Source organism: Nylanderia fulva, unplaced genomic scaffold, assembly GCF_048542155.1.
Source record: "Nylanderia fulva isolate GAGA-0341 unplaced genomic scaffold, ASM4854215v1 Scaffold11, whole genome shotgun sequence".
Taxonomy (NCBI): Eukaryota; Metazoa; Arthropoda; class Insecta; order Hymenoptera; family Formicidae; genus Nylanderia; species Nylanderia fulva.
The window spans coordinates 3,902,111-3,927,887 of NW_028189302.1; the positions used below are offsets into that span (position 1 = coordinate 3,902,111).

The window sequence follows — 25,777 nt, forward strand, 5'->3', positions numbered from 1 at the left end:
GTGAGCAACTCGGCGAGCAACAAATTGAGAAAATCATAATTTGCAATTATATTTTTAATATATTAATTCATAATATCCTCGGGATAGTATCGTCGACGTGAGAAGTACTAGTAGTCGCTGAATCGGTTCTGCTGACGCAAGCATAACCGTTCAATGATGCTGTAGTCGTCAGTCGACACCTGCTAGCTCACTAACAGCGCTTTAGTGTGTCAAGTTGCCGCGATAAAACCACCTGCTCAAGGATGCTCCAAAGTTTTTTACACAGCTCGGTTTAGATTGAGGGGATTACGTTTGAGAAGATTACTTGAAATTACCGCATCGTGTGTCGAGTCCATTCAGCGGAACATTATTTCTCTCAGCTATGGCGAATCTTGCGCGTGATAGCCATTATGTGACACATATACAATATTTTCCGCCAAGGTATAATAACAGCAGAAAATCTTTTCGTCGACGCGATGAATAATCGCGCGCGATATTTAATTTAAAAAATTTTTTTGAAATTCCATTTACTCTGACTCTTAAATGTATGAATTGAATTTATCTACTTGGCAAAGTTTGTTATACCCCTATAATCGATACGTACTTAGGGCCAGTTTGACGGACGCACTCGAAGCCGCCCTGGGGACCCTCGATGTCCTGGTTGCTGGAGAGACTGAAGGTGAATCCGATAAGTCCATGGCTGGATGGAATGCTGAGTTTCTGAAATCAGAACACGCAGAGCGTACCGGTTAGTCCGTCGTCCTCTTAATAAGATCGCCTTAAATTACGAAACGACGGGGCTTACGCGATAGTGTCTCTCTACACGACCTGCCATATACATGTATCTCTCTCCCGTGTTCTCTTTTCTCTCGCAACCGGTATATACTCGCCGGGATACATGAAGCTCATCCATATATCCATTACAGCTGTTTTAATACCGATCTCACTCTCTCTTTTTTAAGTTAAAACAAATTTTACGAACTAACACAACGCCATTATAAACTAAATTTCACTAACTTTCAAATTTGATCTCTTCGAAAGATTTAATTAGATTAGTGTTGTCAATGTTTCTTCTCGATTTTAGCACATTCGATGACTTAATCAAATGCACCAAATGTCACAATTTTAATGTTAAAGTACACGAAGATAATTTTCTTTTAGAATACCCTCTCATGGGACAATGTGATGTTACAAGAATTTTGTAAGAGTTTGTCTGATTAATATTTACCAAATAAAAAAATATTAATATAATCTTTTCTATTCCAAAAGAAAATTCTCTGTGTAAATTCAAATAAAAAAAATATTAACGCACAAGTTTAAATATATAAATGTGGATAGATAATAAAATTAAAAAAAAGACGAGAAGCTCTATTGATTCGCTTATATCGTAACGCGAGTGAACTAGTGACATTTACCTCATTTATACCGAATTACACTGGACTAAACTTGGGGAGCAGCGCTTCTCGTGTAAAATGTAAAACGTATTCGCGATAATGTCGTACAATTGGCGTCTTTTTATCGAGCTCTATATTTGAGTAGCACATGTTTATCGATCTCTACTCGATATTGCGAAAGGAGAACATTGCGGCCACGTATCGTTAAGAAATTAGCGCTTAATTCGCGCAAATTGCGAGTAATCGCGGTCATATAATGGTTATCGATCAATCTCGACGTTGAAAAGACCGACGAGGCTAATCGCGTCCGGAAGTAAATAAGAGTCTAATCGGATTGTCGTCGACGCAACATGACATTTCGACATGTCGATCGGATTAAAAGAAATTCGAGCGATCGTGGTGTCTCTTCTATAGACTGGTTAAATGCATAAAATATTCTTAATGATTCTTAATTTTCGCGAAGATAGAAGAGCATAAGACTAATGCGCGATTGTATAGTTGAAATAATTCCCTTTCAGATCGCAATCGTTGATTATCGCAAAGAGATTCGACACTATATATATATCGACTGTACGTGAGCTATTGCTCATCTGTATGGAGCGCATTGTATGCAATGGCTTGTCGATAGGTCTCTTCCCCCCTCCCTCGTTCGCAAACGAGTTAGCAATATAATATTTTCTCGATATAATATAATCAAGCAAGGAGAACCTTTCATATTTATCCTGAAGAAATCTGCGTGCGCACCTTTAAGGTATATACAGCGTCGAGACTCTATCATTAGCGCGAATAAAATGAAAGTGAATTTAGTGGTTTTTTTAAAATTAAGTCAGGGCATTCTCTCTCTTGTGCAGCAGAATTAACTGCAGATTGACGCAAGTGCGAACGGGCTGGCGTCTTTTTTTCGCGATTCAATTTCATCGAAAGCCAGTCGAGCGCGACTGACCATTTCGCAACTTTGGGTATATAGGTATCTCCTCCTTGTTCCCGTTGTTATTTCGCCCTTCTTTCTCACCCTTATGTCGTGCTACTCTCCTTCCTTTCTCCTCACTCAACATTCATTCTTATTTCTTTTATTTAGAATATATTATAATTACGAATGCACGACGCAACATGCATCACGATGCATCTATCAATGAGGTGACGTCTGACAATTTAAATGAGAGCTTCGAAGAAGCAGGCAATCAATTTTTTTTTAAATAAAACAAAAAAGAGATCCCAAGAAAAGAAGAAAAAAAACTCATTGTTTACTCCGATTTTGTTACTGACAGCGGCGCAACGCGACAGATGACAGATTGATATACATCTAGCGTTGCAGAGACCACGTGGTGAGAGAAGGTCGACGCGCGATGACGATGAGCATCGGCGAAACGATGGTGACGACGATGACGAGACAATACACAGCGGCACGTAATATCGCTCGAGAGGGACTTCTCTCACGGACATTCACGTATCGAGGCCATAGGGGCTCCTCCGAGCGTCCAGGCCCCCTTCCACCGATCAGCTAGGATAGACGTCGTCGTCGTCGTCGTCGTCGTCTTTTAAACGAAAGGTCGAATCGCACAAGAATGCGATATGAAAGTTTTGTGAAGGGAGCGCGATCGGGAGCTCTCATTTAAATTTCATTGCACGGAAGGATGACCGATCTCTGTCTGTCTGTCTGTCCGTCTGTTGTCTGACCGGTCATCTTTCCGTTCGTCATGTAGCTTTATATACCGCGATATATTCGCGTGTCGTATAGACTGAGAGAGAGAGACAGCCCATTGTGCTTCGTAACACGGGTTACTCGTCGCCGGAACATCGACAGCAGCAGCTGGTTCGGTTTCTCACGCCTGATGCGGATGCATGGGAGAATCGAGATCCCGCGGAGGTCCCGATCGAGAAAAGAATTACTCGGAAATTATTACCCTCAGGGGTCAACCTCAATGAGAACGGCGGTTTTTCAGGGTTTCCTCTCTCGGCCGGTTCGAAGCCTTTCGTTCGTCACGTTTTATTTTTCCAAGTATAATAGGTGTATATAATAAAGTGCAGTGCGGAAATTGCAAAATTACGATATATGTATAGGTACGTATATCGATAATATATTCCGCTTCAAGTGTTTTGACAGCATTTTAATTAGATATTTATAACATAAGATATATGTATAATTGAAATGAAGATTTCATGAAAGGAAATTCTGATCTCACAGATTAATCGGAAAATCTATAGATCAAAGTTTATCAGCATTTCTCGGAATCGTGATGCATAACGTCATTGAGAATCAATATTGTGAAAAAATGATTGCACTCTATCAAGCTTCCATTTATGCCGCATGTACAAAGGCATAACGAGTCGGACAATGCGCTGATGTCTCCGTCCCCTTTCTCTCATTTTCTCCGTCTCGCGTATCGGATTGCATTTTTCGCAATTTAAATAAGTGCCGGCGCGGATAGGGATAATTTTAACCGCCACCGATTTATTTCGGTATGCTTTACACGAATGGTACCGGAGACCATATAGTGGTAGACCGCCCACCCCCTGCTCACGTTGCCAGATTGAAATTATTTCGGTACTTAAGGCCGCAGCAACAGCTGAGCAACAAACGAACACGAACGGTAATCGCCGCTCGTGCGGCATTCGCGACATTCCAGCGCATGTCAGAAGTCGCCGCCGATATCGCCGCCTGTATCACCACCGGGTTGTTATACGAATATTTTAAATAAATTAACAGCCACATCAAAACATAGCAATATTTTTCTCGCTTCGCAAAATCCATGTTTTCGTACATCGTAAGATTTTATATATATTTAATAGAGAATTTCTTTGCAATAATTTTTACTTTATTCGACCTGTCAAACGAATGGGTTAACGAAACATTGTAAATTTGTCAAAAAAAAAAAACAAATAATTTTAACACATATTTTTTTTAACGTGATTCTTAATTAATTGTCATTTTATTCGTCTACCTACGATTGGAAATTCGCGATTCTGCACACAGCACGTAAATATCATCATTATTTGATGGACAAGAAAATGTGAATATTTTGCTATTTGTGGCTACCGTGTATACAAGAGAGAGAGATTCCCGGTCGACGAAGGAGGCAATCATGGATGCACCACGATAAAAATTACGAGCAATTATGGTCGTCCGCCGTATCGCTGACGCAAATGCAGTAAATTTGCTAATGAGCCTTATCTCCTCTCAATTTACACGCCGTCGAGCGGAATATATATATATATTTCTAATCCCGATTTATTATTATATTTTCACCGCGAATAATTTCGCCGTCATCAATCGTCGCGTAATCAGTGATTTATCAAGAAAATCCGAAGCAGAGCGATATGCATATTTGTGACACCAAACAGTTCATTATTTATGTATTCTTAAGTTATATATGAATGCGCGTGTGTATATAAGCGAAAGATGGAGACGATAATTTACAAAAATGTTAATAATTAAGCTTATTTATTTCTTTGCGAACTTTATGTCCGATGCAGTGATATAAACATCGCTCAGAGAATTCTTTGAAGAATCGGATATATAAGTGCACACGTCGTATATATACACATCGGAGTCGACGACTGACATGCGTGTAAATAATAACTCATCGTACACGTCATCGAAGAAAGATGAAAAACGGAGCCGTTTCTGTTCGAAAAAATGCGGCCAAGAGATAAATCTTCTCCGGAAGGAATCCTCGATCCGCCGCGATGCAAAATCAAAGATATCGAGAAAATAAAAATTCTTCCTGTACACATCCTAAAAATAAATCCCCATTTGATCTTATATTAGAGAAATCGGAGATTATCGAACGAGATATTCCTCAATCGCTTACACCTATATCCTTATCAGAGAATTCATATAAAAATATTTTTTCTTCGCTTTCCCCAACATTGATATCCTCTTCTCTCTCCTTTCTCGTCCAAGGCCTCCATAATTTGTTTCTTGAAATTTTCTGCAACGTCGGAGGAGCACTTGGCTTCGAGCAAAGAGCAACCGGTCAACTGAAACGACCCCGCGGCGAGATCGATCTTCGATCGACGAACTCGGGAGGGCAACTTTCACTGGGCGACCCCGCTGTCAATATCACACAGAAAAAGGGAGACACGCATGTAAGTGAGAGACGTGTAAGACCCGTGAAGATTCGCGAAAGCGCGAAGCAACCGGCGCATGGTGGATGACCTATCTTACGGCTTATCACTTAAATACACGTGACGACCTTAGACACGCACGAGCAACGCTCGAATATGCGGCCGAGATTTCTTTTTCAATTCTGCGTGCGTGGGATGTTTTGTATGAAAGATGTGTGTATGTGTGTATATATGTATATATATATATATGCAGATATCTGTACAAGGTCTGATTCAAGTTTTCAATTTTTTATCGTTAATCAAACTACGTTGAAATATTTTGATTTGATTTAATTAATTTGTATACTACATTTTTATTTCTCTTTGTGCCCTGGGGATGTCTATCAAAATTATTCCATTATTCTCGAAAAAGAGACGAACTTTATTGAAGCTCCTCTTTTTCTCGAAAATTAGTTTCAGCGAGAAAAAAATAGAAGAGAGTTTTTTATTAGCGGAATAAAACGAACGCTCGAAAAACAATTAAAAAAAAAACAACAATTGCATGAGGTGAGAAAATGCAGACTGCTCTTTTTCGTAGCCGCGTCTCTATGCACGGTCGATTGTGAAACAGAAGCGAGACGAAAGATAAGCGGTGTATCGGAGAGACCGACTGTCCCTGGCTCAGGATGAGGCTCCATCTGGCACAAGGTCATCAGCGCCATCGTACAAGCTGCCCCTTTCGTCTACGGGATAAATAAAATAAAATAAAATAAAATAAAAAAAATAAGATGCACGCGTGTGTCTCGATACAAAACCGAACCGACCGGTGACCTCACCATCGTATTTTTGTTTCTCCTTTCTCTATACTGGCGTATCTCCCTTCCTCTTCCCGCACCTTGTTCTCTCTCGAACACGCAGGCAAAATACACGTATATACATATAGGCTCTCGAGTGCGATGTCGTTAATTAACTCCGCCGACCGCGAACAGTAGGCACGTTCGATTCGCACGCGCATCGACGGCGCAGAAAATAAATCGCGCTAAGTGAAAGTAACATTGCGCCGGTTTCGTGCTGACGAATCGTCGCGAAAAACGCCGCGATTATTCCACACACAATTGAACAGAGCTCCAAATGACCACAGGCGCAATTAGCCTGATGCGTTCTTGAAAAGATGATAGACAATTGAGTAGAAAATTCGAGAGAAGTATATGCAATTTTTTCAGAAAAAATCGGATGTACGATAATAATTCGTATCTAAAACCGGATGCGATGAGGAAAGTGTAGATTTTTTAATCTTTTAATGAAATCTATATTGATCAGTTATATAAATTTTTTTTCTAATCATTTGTGTCCATTCGTCTAGAATAGGCGCTCGAAAGTTTCTTGTATCTAATAATAATTTGATGTTTTTTACGAGCCGCATCTATTTATTTCTCAGGTTTGTCAAGATAGGAAATGTACAGCGTTTTAAAGGAAGCGAAAACATGTTCCCTTCACAGGAGTTACGTGATAGCGAATGGCACATGAAATTTCACCGTTTATTCGGATATTTTGACTCCTATAATTATGCCGGCTATCTCATTTCTTTCTTTTTCTTTTTCAAGACTGCGATTACGCACGATAAATTCTATCGTCGACTTCTCTCGAAAGTTCACGAATTAAACGGCGTTAAGTGAAAGCCGCACCGGTTACGAAACCTAGTAACGCAAAAAAAAGCTTTATTGTGAAGACTAGAATTTTACATACGCACGCACACACACACACACGCACATCCACACGAAGTAACATTGCAGGAAATTATATTGTTACGTCGCGCGTAATCGTGGTCACTGGTTAATTTGCGAGGGCTGCGCTTTACACGCGCGTGTCTCATTTCGCATCGAAAAGAATATATATATATATATATATATATATATATATATATATGTATGCGAGTAAATTTCCTCTAGCGACCACAGAGGAGAAACTGACGGATTGCGGGTAGCAGAATATGCTGAATGTTATACCGCGGTCGTTTATGAAGCATCGATACTTCGCCGAGACACGCGTCAAAACCGTTCACGTGGTCGTAAATAAAAGATCTCGCAGCAGATGCGTATAGCTATACGTATACATACGATGCAAGGACAAATATGCTATTCGACTCGCGCGATTCTCATTTATACATCTATAAAATTACATCGTTTTATATAGCGTTTCAAATTTTATTCGCGATCTCGATGAATGACGGTGATAAAATGTGGAGGTAAAGGAGATCGAAGAGAGAGAAACCAGGATATAACGATTAATTATTGCAAAATTAAAGAAAGTTTCTGAAGAGAGAGTCAGATATCTTGTTATCCATCTTATTCATTTTTTTATGCAACTATATTAATGGAAATGAAAAAGAAGTCGAAATTTTTCTCTTTTTAATCTCAATGTTCAATTTATTTTGATATACTTAGCAGATCAAGAGTTTTAATTTTAAAACTATATAGTAATTTTCCGAAAGCTTCCTTTTTCAATCTCTACATGGAAAATTATTTGTTTACTGTCTACTTGAGGTACAAAGTATAGGAGCGCACACAATACAATTTCCTATATAAATGAAACCTATCAAACTCCTCCAGAATCCATAAATGTGAAAAATGAAGGTTGAAAATTTCGATTCAAGCTACTCTATTAAATTCAGATGCATAAAAAAAAATAGCAATTGCAAACCGGTAAAATTTTACAATTATAATCGTAAATTAGATTCCGTCTTCTTTTATCGATATTTCGAAAAATGTATCAATGCGAATAGTTAAAAACACGCAGTAGTATGTTGTATAACTCGAATTGTGTTGTTCGAACATCAATTCACGAAATTATTTCCCAGCCAAGATTGTTTAATGGCCAGCGCATCCATAGAAAGGGTGCTTTTCGCCCTCAGCTGAATTTCCATGACGGATAATCCGTTTGTAGTTGTCATCGCGGGTTTACCTCCCGTAAAACCATCCTCGATGGGGCTTCCGAGGGAACAAATCTCGGGGACAAATACCGGTACTAATTGTTATAATCGATTCCATCCGATCCTCCCCGTTATGCATTCCTTTCGCTAAAGTCGATCTAATTCCAGGGTTAGACAACGCATTAACCTCTTTACTTGTTCAACACGGACGTGTTATTCCTCTTATCAGAATTTTATAGCCGCTATGATTTCACGAAACGACAGTTGCTACCTGGCCATGTGTGCAATATAATGCTTATCGCGAGTATAAAAAAGAAACAAAAAAGAATTTAGAAATACATGATAAAAATTCTATATATAGGTATACGTAGAATTTTACTTTATACGTAAATATTTCTCCAAACTGTAATTTAATGCATATTTTTTAACAACAATCGCGAATCTTATATTTCTACATGTTTTTTAAATTCAAATATGACACGTTTTTCAAAAAATTGTCTTATTTCCCTGTGATTTGAAAAGTTAATGAATAGTTCATCCACCAGAGAAAGCACAACTAGAATACAAAAAAATTAAAATATACAGGTCGAATTGTTCGATATTTCGCAATGAGAGCTATTACAAAAGCTGTTACATATCGATAAGCATGTTGCGCGTTGAATTATGGCGATTTGACGAGGGAAGATTCAGCGTTGCATTGCGACATACAATACGTCGTTTTGCGAAAGACCCGGGTGGATTCGCCTCTATTTTGAATTTTCAGGTTAATAAGCTAGTATAACGGCAATAAATAGCGAAGAGTTTCTAAGTTGCTCGCTCCGTGAATTTCTTCAGTTAGGGATTACGTAAGTGCAAACTTCCAGACTCGCTCGCTCGCTCGCTCACGAATGGAGGAACGCGCACTTAAACGATTATGAAATTGACATCGCTAAACGTTAATCGGCAATATTGCTCCTGAAACGATGGAGCGTTAAGAGGAGTGTATGGAAAAACTTTTGAAATCGTCCTGATCATTTTGACGAACGATGAATTTTCGCACTTTGCGAAATCATTGAAAAGTAAATTTTTGAAACGAATATTTATCTAAGATTATCTGAACTTTCATCTAAGAATTTGTGGAAAACTTTCACAAAGGATTAAAGAAAAAATATTTCTAAAAAAAAAAAAAAATTTAACTTTCTTTTATACTCTTCCTTTTTCTTCGGAGAAGAATAGAAGATTTACAAATACATATAATCCTGCCGAATCCTTAAAATAACAAAGGATCTTCTATATAGGGATATCATTTTTCGTTTTCTTTTTGAAGAAAGAAAAACTTTGTAATTCCACTATAGTCTCGTCTCGCATTTTTTAAATGAGGAATATAGCAAATCGCCATGACTTGACATACAAGAAACAATGACAAGCGACTTAGTATTCATCGTCTGAGAAGGACCTAGACCCAGTATCAACCAGCAATTGCCTAATACAGTGTCACAAATAATGCGCGGAATTGGGTTAGAAAGTTTCTCGCAGCCTTCGGTTTCGGTGTCTGACGTCGTTTAAAAATGCGCAAAAGGAAAATATTTGGCGAGTGCAAAATGCTGGCGACTCGTTCACACATCACTTTTCCCGATATTTACTTGAAGGATTTACAACAAGGATTCGAACAACTACTTTATTAACTTTAAGCTATTTCAAAGCAAAAGAAGGAGTATTAAAATTTCTCTGTAATTTTCTTTGTGCAATACCTCTCCCTTTTTCTCTCGATTTTTTAAATATTAAAATACCAAGGTACGTTTGAAAAAAGATTGATGCTATTTTAAAGACTAATAATTTGCCAGACGCCTTATATGTAATCATGTATAATACATGGCATACACGAGCAATTGGTCATAATGCCAAATGCTAATTAATCAGATATGTTCGTCGCCCACGTTCGACATCTTTTGCTCGTGCTGGCATGTTGCCGATCATAAAGCTTGCGAGCGAGCTATCTTGATAATTATGCCATTAATGTAAGCAATAGCACGCGCGATTATTCGCTGATTCGCAGGAAGCGACTTAAAGAATCACTCCGCTTGCACGTTTAAAGCATACCTATACACATTTTATCGCGTGGAGATAATGTTAATCTAAATTCGTTTGTACAACCTTAATCGCGAATTATTATTCCGCGAAAAATCTGAAATACGTGATATTTATACGCGCTTGTCATGTTTTATAAATGCATCTATAATTTCTAACAATTAATTTAAACAGATCTGTTTAAAAAAAAATAAATTCTTATTAACCCTCTCTGGGTTATGTTAACCCATGTCAAAAATGATTTTTTTGAAATTTTAGAAGATCACTTTTCATTTTTTCTTAAATATCTTAAGTCGTAGAAATCTGGTGATATTTGTATCAATACATTCTTTTTTCTTAGTGTCTGGCGTTGATTGAAAAAAAAATATACTTAAAAATAGCTTCATTAGATCCAGAAGTATAAACAAAAGAAGACTCTGGGTTACTCTAACCCATGAGTGGTAAAATAGGGTGGCCAAAAATGAGTGGTGACTGAGGGTTAATTACTTTCTAATCAGAATTTGACATCCAAAATTTTCCGTTTTATCTTCGAACGTTTGAAATTAATCGTAAATATGCAGTCGTAGAAAAAGGAATTAAATGAGTTTGAAATTAAATTTTACAAGAATTTCCTTGGAATTTGTACGTATCATTCTCGGAAGGCGACTTGGAGGAAAAGCGGGCGCGACGAGAGCTCAGTCAATTTGAAAGAGAAACTTAGGATAGGTACGCATTCCATCGATGGATCGATCGCTCGCTCGCTCGCTCGACTCGATTCGAAGTCGTACAAATTCCGATGCACTCGCATACGAAGTGAATTATAAGGAGGAGGAGGAGGTCTCGGACTTGATTGAAATCCGCGTCCTTATGACACGCGTCGCGAAAACGCGTGAAAGGATGGCGATTTCAAATGCCAATGAGCCAACCATCGCATCGGTGGCACATCGCGCGAACCGATGACTCAGGAACGCATTATATTTATAGCGGCATACTTCTCTTTGCTCTGCGCGAAGAGGCGGGTTGAATCACGCGGACGATGTCGTTGTACGAAATCATTCTCGTCGCAACGTTTATCCCTTTTTCCTCCTTCGTTGACTCTCTTTCAACCGTCACCTCTCAGTAATAAATATATATCTATCGTAACTGATTAATCGCCGATTGTTCGTAATCGATTTGTTTTTGTATTCGCGGAAATCAACTTCCTTATCAGATAATATAATTATCCGCGTATTGAAAAAGTTCGCGTTTAATTTATGCAAATCAGCATGTACACCTCGCATAATCTATCTAGTTAATGTCCACGTAGCTTCGTTCGCGATCGCTGTCGATTGGTATGTCAGTAGGTTATTGCCGATTTCATTGGAGAGTCGTCGTCCAAATTCGACATTCGTCGGAGAAGATCAAGATATTCTGCGCTTGGAACATTTAAAGCTGCAGTTATATTTTGAAAAATTAATCTCGCGACAGACAATCATACACTTTTTCCCGTTGCAATCTAAATTATCTGAAATTAATTTCTGATTACTCGAAAATTGGGCAAAACATTTTTACTAAAATTGAATAAAATAAAAATAAATGAAAATCAAATCAAATCAAATATTAAATAAATAAAATATCCATATGGAATTTGTTCGCGAAATTGTCGATTTAATTAAAGAAGCTCGAAGTTTCTGTGAAACTCACATTGTGGTCATTTCTGTGTCGTTTACCTCGCGTACACGTGAAGAGTGCGTGCTATCTGGTCCGTTTACGTTAAAATTAGTCTTAGTAAGGCAGGAAGCGTTAAAGCGCAATTATATTATAATGGCGCTGTAATGTTTATTGAGAAACTGCTTGTAATTACGTGACAAATCCAAATTAAACAACGTCATCAAGCTCTGGGATCTTGCGGAAGATGTTGCAGCGAAAAACAAAATGCAAATGTCAAGATTGTTGTTTGGACGAACGATAATCAATACCGACATATATTTACCGAATATTTTTATCGTTCAGTTCGACATAAGTAGGGAAAGTTGCTTTAATTATCTCCCACCTCTTTCTTCGATTTCATGTTTTTTCATCACCAGAATTGAATATTGTTGATTTGATTACTCGTAAAAAACATGAAGAGTCTATAATGAAAATCAAGATACGCGCGCATCAATCAACATAAATTAAGAATTTACTGGAAATTTTCCAGATTAATCGTTCAGTAGATATATCGACATGTTTTGTTTATCGTATAATCGCGGATATTTTATACATGGCACAATTCCTTTTATATGCAAAGGCACCTTTGCTCAAGGCAGAAATCTTATCGAGCGATACTTAACCCCCTCTCAGCTACCTGCTGACATCCTGTAGATAAACAACACCTAATGATTAACGTAAAAATTCTTTTCGGCGAGAGGTATGACATTTGGAAGGAAGATAACGTCAAGACTTGTCGACGGGGTCTGATAAGGTCCGACGACGATTAGACAAATGGCCGGAAATCATCTGGGTGCTCGAAATTATTTTCTTAGGTATCTCGCGATCGTTTCTCCTTTGTTTTCAACGTATGACGTCAGCATATATGGCCGCCCGTTATATTAACCACACGATATATGTATATATGCTCCGTCCCGTTATCAAAGCGGGACCGAATGAAAATTCGAGCGATAACGATGAGCTACGGAATGAAAGCGTAGAATGCGATATATATCATTGTTACGCGGGCAAAAATATCCGCGTATAAATAAATCGAGCGAGAAAAGTTGTCCGTTCCATTTTACTCGCTTGCTCGCTTAACGAGTTTAAGTCGCAATTAAATATACGGGCGTAATTACGTGAAACGAGTCGGTTACGTAGAAAAGAAACGCGTCGCTTAATTAAAGGGAAACTATCCCGGGAAGCCTCTTTCTTTCCTTCCCACGAGGACCGATATAGATTAAACAGGCGTTATCTCGTGCGATATATAAAGCACTAATAATAATAGAAAAAAGGATTATATATATAATCTTTTATACATATATATATATGTACATACCGATGACCTTTCGAGAGGTTAAAAGGATTCGACGCGTCAGTCTGAGGAAGGCACTTTGCAATTCAACTTGCGCCGATCCCGGTTCTTATATTATTTTATCGTCGGCCTTGTAACACGAGAGAGAGAGAGAGAGAAAGAGATTTCGATTTCTATTTTTCTCTTTCGAGATGGAAAATTCAAAGTTCGACAAGGAACATCTTTCCCCGTAAAAGCTCGACTGCTCAAAGGGCAAGTAATTGACTTGTGAGTTGGTAAAATCCGGAAAGTTAAAACTAAGATTTATTAATTAATAGAGTAATTTTCCTGGAAACGAAAGTAGTACTAACTAAAAAAAAATATATTCATCAAGAATATTTGTAAAAGCGAAAATTTTTAATTTTATTACCAGAGATAAGACACCGAGAGATAAAGAAAAAAAAAAAGAAAAAAATATGTTTATGCGCTGCAAGAGAGTATTACGGACAAAAAGTATGAAAGTGTGAGATAACCTCTGTATCTACGACGATAAAATTAAACACGTAAATTAAATTAGCCAATACACAACGCGAGATTTTCAAAAGAAGAGAGAGAGAGAGAGACCGACGAGAAACAAAGTGCAACGAGGCTGAATAAAAACATTCTTCCTGTTTACGCGGAAACGATGCACCTGTGATAATCACGACAACGACTATACATCTAATAAACATGCGAATCATGTTTAGTCTAAGTCTGCGGTTAAATCACTCTCAACCAAGTTGTAATATCACACGCAAATATTGTTACCATTTGCGAGCTTATCGATTCGGTTGCTATATACAACACAATTCTACATATGTTGTACACGCATGTTATTTTAAATGGAATGCTAGATGAATTTCCACACATATATATGCATGTGTATATATTGACTCTATGTATATCATTTGAATTCGTATGCATGTGTCTCACTTGACAACTCGTTTACGTGTCTATATACGTATTTGCTCGAATCTGCGTGCATGTGCATGTAAATTACCAACACACACACATACCTATACACATTGCACATATACATTCCTGACATAGAGTCTGAGCAAACAGACAGATAACGACTCGTGTCGTCAGACACACGTACTTGTGTGTGTGACACGAAAAGGTATCCTCTCTTATCGGAATCTTCGCCAAATATACATGTTTTTGCGAGAGAGAAACGATAGTGCATCCTCTCGTCGCCCATCTCACTTTCCTGCTCCTTTTCTCTAATCGATAATTGTGTTCTACACCGAGTCGATGTCGATTTATACATTTGTATCGGAGCAACGGGAACACCGGCGCCGAGAATGGCTGGGAAAACCCGTCTGGATGATATATAATTATCGCCGTTTGATAATGCTAAATAATCGTTCCTCGATTTTTCTCGCATCAACGTCGTCGTGTAATAAATATATAACGTAAAAAGAGCAACTCCGCTGAAAAAAAAAAAAAAACAACGGAGCTCTAGAGACTTGCGAAAGCAATGACGCATACTTTAGCGGTATATAATGCATATTTCGCGTTGAAAAATATTTAGTGTTATTTTCCTCAATAATATACAAGCTTTGACGTCACAAGCGTCATTATTGAGAGAAGAAAAGACGAAGGAAAAAACATTAATTTAAGGCTTAAATTTAAAACTCGAATTATAATTGAAAATTTACCTAAAATAAAATAAAATAAAATAATAGAAAAAAATTCGCTCCCTATCGTGCGATCCTGTCTCGTGCGAGAGCCTTGGCAATAGATTTTCGATGAGACATCCACGGAAAATGCCGGGCTCGCATAGCGGAGGCGTGTCTGCATTTTCCTCCTGCAGTTGCCGCGGACAATTTTAAATCAACGCGGCTTCTCTCTCTCTTCCCGAGTATCTTGTCCCTCCGTTTACTACATCGCATCGTCGGCGATATGCGCGCGTTTGCGCGCATATCTCCGCGACAAAATATTTTCCTTCGGGAACTCTAAGTTTAGCACAACAGCGTCGGTATTTTTCCCCGACCGTGTCGTGTCCTGCGTCGAGAAACCGCGGAGATTTATACGAGTACATCCCGAGGATTCGTCGGATTCCCCCGGTTTTCTTCTTCTCCGAGAGGATCTTTCGAGAAATTTTTTTTTCTTTTTTGGTCCCTCGAAAATTCGACAACCGCGATATAATCGATTCCTGATGCGCGAGAGATAGATAGATAGACGATTCGAAACCGGATTTAGAACTCAAGGCTGATACGTTCGCAAATAAAGAGAGCCGCGAGGTAAAAACAACGTTTTAAATGTCACAAACCAGAAACCGAGCCGCTCTCCGAATGCCCGGTAAGTCAAACGATCTGCATGCTAATCTTGCACATTCCCAGTCGTGCATTTTCAATATAATAACAACCCAGTTCCCTCTCTCTGTCCCTCACTTTGCATCATATGTCATTAATAAGCGCGTGATACTCAAATTAATAAAATCAATCTCTTTCGACATATTCAGCGCTAGAAAGGCGAGTTCTCGCACGGAAACGTCAGCAAGAGAGAGAGAGAGATGCGTGCTTTATTAGAGGTCTTTACGGATTCTCAGAATCGCGGAAACTGAAAAATATAATTAATCGCACGAACAAGCACACGATAAGATTCGTCCGCGGATAAATCGCGGAATCGAGCTTGTATATACGGTACTCTCGGAGTCTCTTTCAATGGCTCTTCCGAGAACGTGTGAGAGTGCATTAGTGTATTAGTGAGTGTATGTATACGTATATATACGAGCGTCCTTCGGAGGCCCCTGCCTGTCGCTAACGTTTGCCAAGCCAAGCGCGACGTTGACAGGGAAGAAGTAAATGCACGCGAAGAGTAAAAGGCCAGAGCGTCCTCTCTGCGTCGTGGTCTGTTACAAAAATCCGCTAATTACGTCCCGGGGATCCAAAGAAAATATTCCAAGCTCGTGTAAAATATAAACCATGTACATTAAGATATCAGAGAAATCTTTGACTTGTATCGCGATATAATCACACGTTTATGCAATAACGAGGAATTGTAAAGTATTTTTTATTATATCGCAATATATATATATATATATATATATATATATATGTGTGTGTGTGTGTGTGTGTGTGTGCGCGTTTGGTACACAAACACGAAAATAAGAAAAAATATAATACGTGCCGAAACTCACGCGCCGATTGCGCAGGAATCTCGATGTTTCCTCACAGCAAAAAGATTCGATTGCGATATCACGATAGCGACAATTCGCGATAACAATAAGAGAACACGTGATTAAGAAGCGACCGCGGTTGTTTTGTAAAATTATAAAAGAAGAGTGCCTTCTTCCCCATCGTGCGAAAGAGAGAGAGAGAGAGAGAGAGAGAGAAATCGGAGCTAGAGAATGGCTTTGCGAAACGAATGGATGCGTCACGGGGAAACACGTGCGTGCACAAAGTTGCATAGGCTGCGGAAAGGAGAGACGGAGAGAAGAGATTGAAGAGAGACATTGAAGAAAACGAAGGAGAGAAAAAGATGGGATAAAGAAAGCGAACTTCCGTTTTCACGGAACAGGCAAAAGAGCCGGAAGTAGTTACGATTGGATTTCTCGTTGGCGCGCGTTCGGCGAGACTCTCCCAGTCAGCGGGTTGGATACAAGTTGCCATCTATCACGGCTAACGACCGCCGACTGCAGAAGCCGATCCATCTCCGATATGCCGTCCAGGCGTCTCGGGATATCTCCTCTCTATATACAATCGTCTCTCTTCATCCTTCCCGACGACGACGACGACGATTATTCCGCTCGTCGCCAATAAAGATTCCAACGACCACCCGCGAGAAGTTCCAAGTCGAGCCCTCCTCCTGTCATTCTCACGGTCGCGAAGTACGTCGACCCGAGTTCTCAATCCGAGATCCAGAACTTCAAGATTTAATGAATAAATAATTCGCGAACCCTCCTGTCCGTGAATCATTTTTTTCACCTTCCCATCAATGAAGTGTAACTACCCAATTGGGTGTCTTTCTTTTCATAGCTGCTGGACATCCAACATTTGATACATTGTAGGAATGTTTCCGTGTATAAATAAAATATAGAATTAAAATTGATTTATTCAAGCGACACGTTTTGACATTCATTGACAGGAAGGTTAAAACTCGCATATCCAAATTTCTCGAATTTTGTCGCTCTTTACGAGGCGAAGCGACAGAGTTGTTTTATATCCGAGAGAGTTTCTCCTTCGACTTTTTTTGCAACATTGCGCGATTCGCGCGGCAATTCATGCGCGGCGAATTATTACGTTCGCGTATCGCCCGGTTAGGTTCACCGCGAAGATATGCAACCCTACTTTTGTCCCCTTCCTCTCTCGTTCCCTCGGCCCCGATATGCTCGGGCCCCTCCTTCCTGTTTCTCTCCTAGACGAGTCTCCCTCGCGATGTGTGCGCGTGTATACGTGTATATATTCGTTTTTATTATTATCCACCACGCAACAACGGTTGCGCAACGTCTTTTATTAGCCGACAACTTCGCCGGGGCGATCGCGAAATCGCCCGATCATTTGCTCCGCTCGAACGTGTTGTTTTTGGCCGGATCGCATGCTCATTAAGGCTGCGAAAGAGGGATGGATAATTGATCGTTTCGAGGAATTTATCAGCGAACGTCGATTTCTTGAAAACCACGAGAGAAAGAGAGAGAGAGAGTATCGCCCAAGTCCGTCGATGATAAATAATTAATTCGCATATGTTCTATACGTTTGACGTATATTATGCACACGCGTTCTGTTACTCAATACAGATCCGACGACGCGTAACGTCGCCGGATTACATACTTGGCTTTTTCATCAGGCGTCTTTTACGTCAGCGATAATCCGAGAAAATCGCGCGAGCTCCTCGAAATACTCGATATTATTATTTGTTTACTGGCAACCAGTGCGAAGAGAGCAGATCTTGGCGCGATAAAGCGCGACGTCGTTGACGAAGACAAGCGGTATTATACATCACGTGACGATGCTGTGCAAATCCAGTAAACGTTATCGGCTCGTCGTCGCGTGTTTTCCGCGAGGATGACGTTGCCGGATCGAGAGGGATCTTCCCGGATGACCCCGAAAGACTCTGAGATCCGCTGCTCGGGAGAGACCTTGAAGCGATAGCGTAATAGCTGGCGTGTCGGTGTGAATTCTAGATATGAGATCACGTGATCTCGCCTCTCTTTCGGGCATCTTCCTCCGGACGGAGGAGATTCCATTTCGATCCGCAGACACGCGACTTTTCCCATTCTAATCTCATCTCTTTCGAGAGGGCAACGTCCTGATGCGCTCGCGTGTCGCCCTTCCCCGGAGATGAGGGAGACGAGAGAGGAGCTGGAAGTTGAACGACGTTATTGCGAATATACGCTACGTCATTTCTCGAATTTCCCAGGACAAGCCAAGACGACTTTTCCGAAGTCGTTTAGCGCGAGTGCACGTATATAAGGCGCGCCTTGCGAGAGAGAGAGAGCTTTCTCCTTCTCTTCTCCTCGTATGCACCTGACCTGGCGCGCGGTCAAACTCCATCCTTTTATCTCTTTCTTTCACTCTCTCGAGCCATTTATTCCTTCTACGCCAGTAATAATACGTTCGTTTCCCTCTCTCTCTCTCTCTGTCTGCGTCTTTCTCGAGTCCCTCGAACGAGGACGAGAATACGGAACGCATCGCGTTCCGGAGCCAGTCGTCGAGTGGCTGATTCTAGCGGCTCGCGCTCCACCTTATATATCCGCGAGGTTCGATCACGTGGTTCTCATCCACAGCCTCCCCACCACCCCGTCGCCGTAACTATATACATGCATACTGCTCCGACCGACGTTTCTCATTGTATATACATATACATGTATTATATATATATATATATATATATATATATATATATATATATATATATGTATATGTATATAGGGGCCCCTCGAAGCCAAATGGAGAAGCCGAGGTTAAAGAGCGCTTGCGCCGCGACGTAACACACATATATGACGCATACATTCGCACACGGTCGCACACGTCGAACCCGGGCACAATATCCATACATATCGCAAAGAAACTAGGCAGCCAACCGCGTTGAGAAGCGCATTATGCGGATACAATGCGACGTCGCGCATCTCCTTAAGTCCTCGTAAATCGCCGCGCAGATTCGCGAAAGTGATATATACACGCACCGGGGATGTCGTGTGCGTCCATGTATGTATGTATGTATGTATGTGTGCGAATAAAGCGTAACGATCGTGGGATCGTGCCTTCGATGCGACAAGGAGAATGACGAATGTCATATGCGGCTCGGAAATCAGAGAATGACATTTATTTTTTTTCTTTTATTTTTTTACGTTTTTTTCCGCTGTTTTTTCGAGTCGATCGTTCTACATACTACTTATGTTACATTCGAGAATTTGAAGATTGACTTAAAGTATTATTCTCGTTATGCCATCTCCCACCGAGCCTCTTCGGCTTCTTCCCGAGGATTGGCTGCGTAACCATTTTTGGAGCGCGTGCAAATTCCTGTTGAAAATTCCCATCGATACTCCAACACGTCTCTCGCGGCAACGAACAAAATTGTATTTCTATTATTAAAATTAATCTCGAATTTATATATATAAGAATTATCACATTTTGTACGCACAAGTAGATAAAAATTGACATTTATAAAAAAAAATGAAAGAATCAAGTATACATGTCGTAACAAAGAATAATTACTGGTAGCACGATTTCTTGAACGATAATCAAGGTAATAGCCAAGTATCAATGAGCAAGTGAAGTCGTGATCAGCGTTGACCGGCGATTTTAAAGGGTTAAAAGGGGAGAGACGAAAGGAAAAGAGCGAGAGAGCTGCTTCTCGCGAAGTGGGTTCGGGTTACTCTGTAAACGACCTTCTTAAAGACGGGTCGAGGAGGCGCGGACCGTTGCGATAGTAACCTACATAGCAGCGATGGACGGCAGGCAGAGGCACATCGAGAGCCGCTTAGACTTGTTTACGAGAAAAGAAGAGAGACGAGAGAGAAGACGAGGATGCGACACCACGAGGATGATGGCGAAGTTATATACTGTTATGAGTATATGCGCCAACAATTTTCATAGACCATGCGTGACCGTACGCGCGGCTTGGCTTCCCTCTTCGTCTTCTCTCTCGTCTTACGCGATCGCTCGTGCTCGATGAACCATGGCCCACGGAGGAGAAACGGGCGTTCCACGTTCTACCATGGACGCGACCTACTGGTCTTGAAACGCGTCATTATATGCGTTATAAAACGACGCAGCCGACGATTATGCGACGAGGAACTTCGGATTCGCTCTTCCTATCGCGTAGGTAGTTCGCGTTTTCCTAATAGATATGCAGCCTAAGAGAAAAGAGAAAGAGAGATGATGACGATGCGCTCTCGTTACTCGAAAACGAAAGACATATAATGGGATTTTGTTTTAATGTTGCAAACCTTTGACACAATCGTTTGATGATGTAATATAAAGATTTTCGTCGTTATATGCGTTATAAAACGACGCAGCTGACGATTATGCGACGAGGAACTTTGGATTCGTTCTTCCTATTGCGAGGTAGTTTGCGTTTTTCTAATAGATATGCAGTCGACCAAAGGAGAGAAAAGAAAAAGAGAGATGACGACGCGCTCTCGTTACTCGAGAACGAAATACATATATAATGGGATTATTTTAAAATGTTGCAAACCTTTGACCCAATCTCTTGATCAAAATAGTATCAAATTTTAATATATATATATATATGCAACGGAGAGAATTTTCTCTTAAAATTTATCCTGAAAAAGAATTTTATAAGAATAGAAAAGCAGTGATAAAATTGAAAATTCCAAATAAAATCATTGGAATCCATATAAAAATATGAAAAAGATAAACAAAATCTGAAATCTCTTGAAGCAGTAAAGATACATGGAAATCATCCTAAAAAATAATTAAAAATATTAACATCTATCTTAATAGGATATAAAATATGTTCGATTAATTTTACTATCATAGATATTAATATTTTTAATGTAGAAAATATTAATCAAAAGAAACTCTTATCAAATTCTTCCCATATCATATTATCCCACAATTTCAGGATAAATTCGAAGAGAAAATGATATACATGTGTGCAATTAAAAAATTGATAAATGATAACAAAATTGTACATGCTGGTCGTTAATATTTAAATATATATATTTTGGTATTAATTAGTAAAACTAATATATTTGAAAAGATACTGAGAACGACTTTTTGATAAGGCTTTTAAGATAATATTAAAAGGAGGAGCAACGTTCTCTCTCCTCGTCGAAAATATTCAGCATTTAAGAGGCAGTAGCTGTCTTATCGACTTCCAACCGTGAAGTGGTCGAGATAAGCACGCGTGCACTTTGCACGCTGTCGAATGATATCGATTTATCGTTCTCAGCATCCATCTGTCGCGTACAAGAACAGTAAAGACATTTCTTCGCGGCGTAGTTAAATGTCAGATTAAGGCATCGAGTTTGACAGCTATCAAAATATTGCGACACTAATTTGAACCTTCGACTAACAAGTAATTTTCGGTAACTGTAGGAATAATCGAAGGTAAACTATGACTAAATTTTCTTCTTTTCCAGCAAATATTGAATTTCCTTGCGAGGACACGTGATTGATGAATAAACTTGACAGTTGAACGAATATAATCATTTCATCCTTCGTCTACATTTACTTTGGATAAAGATATTATAAGATACATCATACCAAAGCTTACGAGTTAAATCTATCTTTATGACACATCGTCTTTACGACGACCCGTGCATTAGCGCCGATTATCAAAACAAACATATGTCCCGCGGGGAAAAATTATTTGATCACGTTCCGCGAAGGAATCCATTGATTCACATCAAGAAGAGAGCTTTCCGAGGAAACGACCGACGCGTGGGTGTTCAGTTCGAAAGCGATGGGAGAAGGAGAAGAAGGACAGACAGGGTTGCGTATCACGCCCACACCCAGGCGTCCCGTGACGTCACCGGTCGTCGATATTACAACCCTTCTTCAAGGAGGGTCCGCTTCCTGCTCCCTTGTCGAGATGCACGTCGCGTCTGTCACTCGAGAAATTCGCGCTTTGTAATCGCCGATCGGATCGGACGTGACGCGGGCTAATAATCGAAGAACGATGACGGGGCATCGCTTTCTCCCTCTCTCTCTCTCTTTCTTTCTTTCTTTGCCATTTCGGGAAAGCTGCGTGTCGGAAATTTCAGACGCGCGATTTCTAAAATGTGCAGAAGAGAGCTTACGTAAAGGAGGGGCTCGCTCCGACTTCCACGGGATTTCATAACACACTACTTAGGTAATGGGGCTTTGATAAATTATGATAGAGAACGGTGATCGCGTAAAAAAAAAAATTCACCGAAATTCACCCGTTAATTAACTCGCGAACAATCGCGTTAAAGGTGAAAGGGCGGTGACATGTGTGTCGTCACGAGGTAAAGTGTCGAGGAATCGCTTTGTCGTCGGATTTACCACGGCCGCACCGTCGTTATTTCCGTCCGTCGTGTCGCTATTTTGGGGCAGCGCCGGATCGAATATATGCTTTTTCGTTCCGGTGTATCGAGACCGAAGGAACGACTCTCTCTCTCTCTCTCTCTCCCTCTTGCCTTCTCGCATATTTTCCCCGCTCTCTAGACGCACAAAAATACGAGCGAGTGAGAAAAGGTAGGAGGAGGACACGATCAGCTGTGTCGTCCGACGTATAAATAATTCCCGGCCCACTTTTACACGACGTTGGAAGCCGCCGCTGCTGGTGGAGCTGATTGTCGTCGTCGTCGTCGTGATTGTCGTCGTCGTCGTCGTCCCGTCAACGTGCTTCAAAGAAGATAAAGTGTGCGAGAGCGAACTGCGAAAGGGGACATTATTTAATGCTCCATCGAAACTCGGCGAGGCGAAGCCTTTCTTTTCTCTAGAGAGTTCTCTTTTATGAAGAATAATTGATACACAAGTAATTACGCTTCCTCCCTCTGCCCTCCTTTCTTCCCCTCCTCGCGAAAGAATTCGTAATTAGCGTGTATTAATGCAATTCTTATTCCGATTGTTCCATATGGGTGTCCGCAGGATTTTTTCCAAGGGGAAACATAGTTACAATTTTTTTTGTTATTTTATATTTTCATTTTTTTTTATACACCGAAGGAATTTTCTTTTATAGAATTTACCTTAAAAATCATGGTAATCATAGGACAATGTGATACTGGAAGAACTTTATAAGAGTTTCTCTGATTAATATTTACCGCAATAAAAAATATTATGTACATAGTAAAATTAATCAAACATATTTTACATATCTTATTATGGTAAAAATATTAATCAGAGGAATTCTAATAAAATTCTTCCAATATACCATATTGTTCTACGATTACCATGATTTTCAGGGTATAAATTCTAAGAGAAAATTCTCTCCGAATGCATTAAATATGCAAATAACGCGAATGTGCTTAATTTTTTCACGACGATTGACGAAAGTCCCTTCTCCTCGAATATTAAGTATTTATTATAATTTTCTCGAGCCATAAAATAATCGCGATCCGGCGTAAAAGCGTCGCGATTAAATTATCGATGGAGTTAACCTCGATCGTTAACGAGAATATGCATTTGATAAAACGCAAGCGCGAGCGAAAGAGATGCCGAGAGAGAAAAGAAGAGAGAAAGAGAGAGAGAGAGATATCTCGACACAGTTAATTACGACGGCGTAGAACACGCGATGCGTTACACTTTATTGGCGTTACGTCAATCGTTGAACATACATTATCATTCTTACGCGCTCGTTTTACGATGAAGAGCGCAGCCTGCTTTCGCGATCGATCGATATCGCATCGTTTTTTTCTTCTTCTTTCGCGAACAGACTTCCGCCATCGTGAGTATTCCGAATTATTTCCTCGCGATTAATCCGTCGATCGAGCGATCAGAGACGCGTCTGTAGAAAAGAGATGATGAAAAAAATGACGATTTATCGGCGAAATAATATTTACGAAAGTGCATTTGCATCAGGCTCTCGTCTCTTTCTGGCATTCCTCGGAGGCTGAAGAGTAAAGTCGGAAGGAAAGTCGGTTACGATAAAAGTCGACCACCTGAGAACCTCGATGTCAAGACGACGAAGAGTCGGCGGCACGGAAAAAGGGGGAGCAGCAACTGATGATGGATTCGAGTCAAACGCGGCTTCGAGTTCTAACGGCTCGTTTATTTATTTTTAGAGAGATATGTCAGGTAAACTCGTTTATTAAATCGAAGGAAGGAATGCTAGAGCCATGCGTGCGTGAAAAAGAAGCGACACGCGATGATTGCGGGTGTGCCTGTGTATATATCTACGAGTGAAGAGGAAAAGACACAGAAATGCGAACTCTCTCGCATTCGCATGCATTTTGTGCAAAGCGCATTTTTCCGAGGCGATAAGATCCGCCGTAAACAAATTTCACTTGCGCGTCGAATAAGAGGGAAGAATTGTAAGACCTGACGGACGCAGCTCGATGATGGATCAACGTCACTCGTTAATTGCGCGATCAACAGAGGGAGGGTGAGCGAAGAGTCATTCACGAGAGCGAGAAGATATGATACGATGGCAGGGAGAGGCCGAAGGAAATTCGTGTATGGGGAACAACGGTATAGCGAGCTCCATTCAGTATAAAACCAAGCGAGGTAACGGTTTCCGGGCAAGGATGTGGCACAGCCTACATACCTTCGATATGAAGTAGGAGAAGGAGGTAAGCAAGGCAGAACGAGACGCTGGCGAATCAACGAGAGAAGAGAGAGAAAAGTCACACGGGCGTGAAAGAAGAGGAAGAAGGACGGATCGTCGCGTCGTCTCGTTACCGGATAGAAGATAGAAACGCAATTCGCCGTGTTTGCCTCTACTCGCTAATAATCTCTGACGCGAAGCGGAGGTTCCTCGTCCAGCTCTTCTCTCTTCGCTATCGACATACGCGAGTATAAGCACTGATAACATCAAAATCTCAATAATTGTTGACAACCTCGACGGATGCGTCGAAAGGCGCGAATCTCACCTCTGGTTAAAGGATCGGATGATCTTCCACGACTCGCTTTCACTAACATATTAGGCCTGCAATCTTGTCCTATATTGCGACACGCGTCTTAGCAACAAATCTCTTCGAATTGCAAGAGATTTTTTGTTCGCGCGGAGAGGGAGAAAAAAGGAGCGAGGTCTCTAGAAAGAGTGGACGTGTGTATATGTTGGAAGGATTAATTTACGCGGAGAAACTCTCAATAAAGAGATCGTTATATTCGGTGAACGCGCTTATTGGTCGAGAGATCCGAGATTGGCCTTTTTTTCGCAGGCGGTCGTTAAATTTGTTCGTTTCTGGCAGTCGCAGGATATCGCCGGCGAGCGCATTATACAAGAACACTTTCGCCGACGTACATACTTGCTTTTACCTCCTGCCGATCTAAAAGCGTGTAT

At 40.4% G+C, this 25,777-nt stretch overlaps 1 protein-coding gene across 1 annotated transcript in view; it reads right to left on the reverse strand.

Moving 5' to 3' along the window:
- The window catches only part of Su(Tpl) (Suppressor of Triplolethal), an 84,313-nt gene that overhangs the window by 15,202 nt on the left and 43,334 nt on the right, over positions 1 to 25,777 (reverse strand). Inside the window, exon 3 of the mRNA XM_085486552.1 lies at positions 584 to 699. Within this exon, the coding sequence (XP_085342678.1) occupies positions 584 to 699 (116 nt within the window). The remainder of the gene's footprint in view (positions 1 to 583; positions 700 to 25,777) is intronic.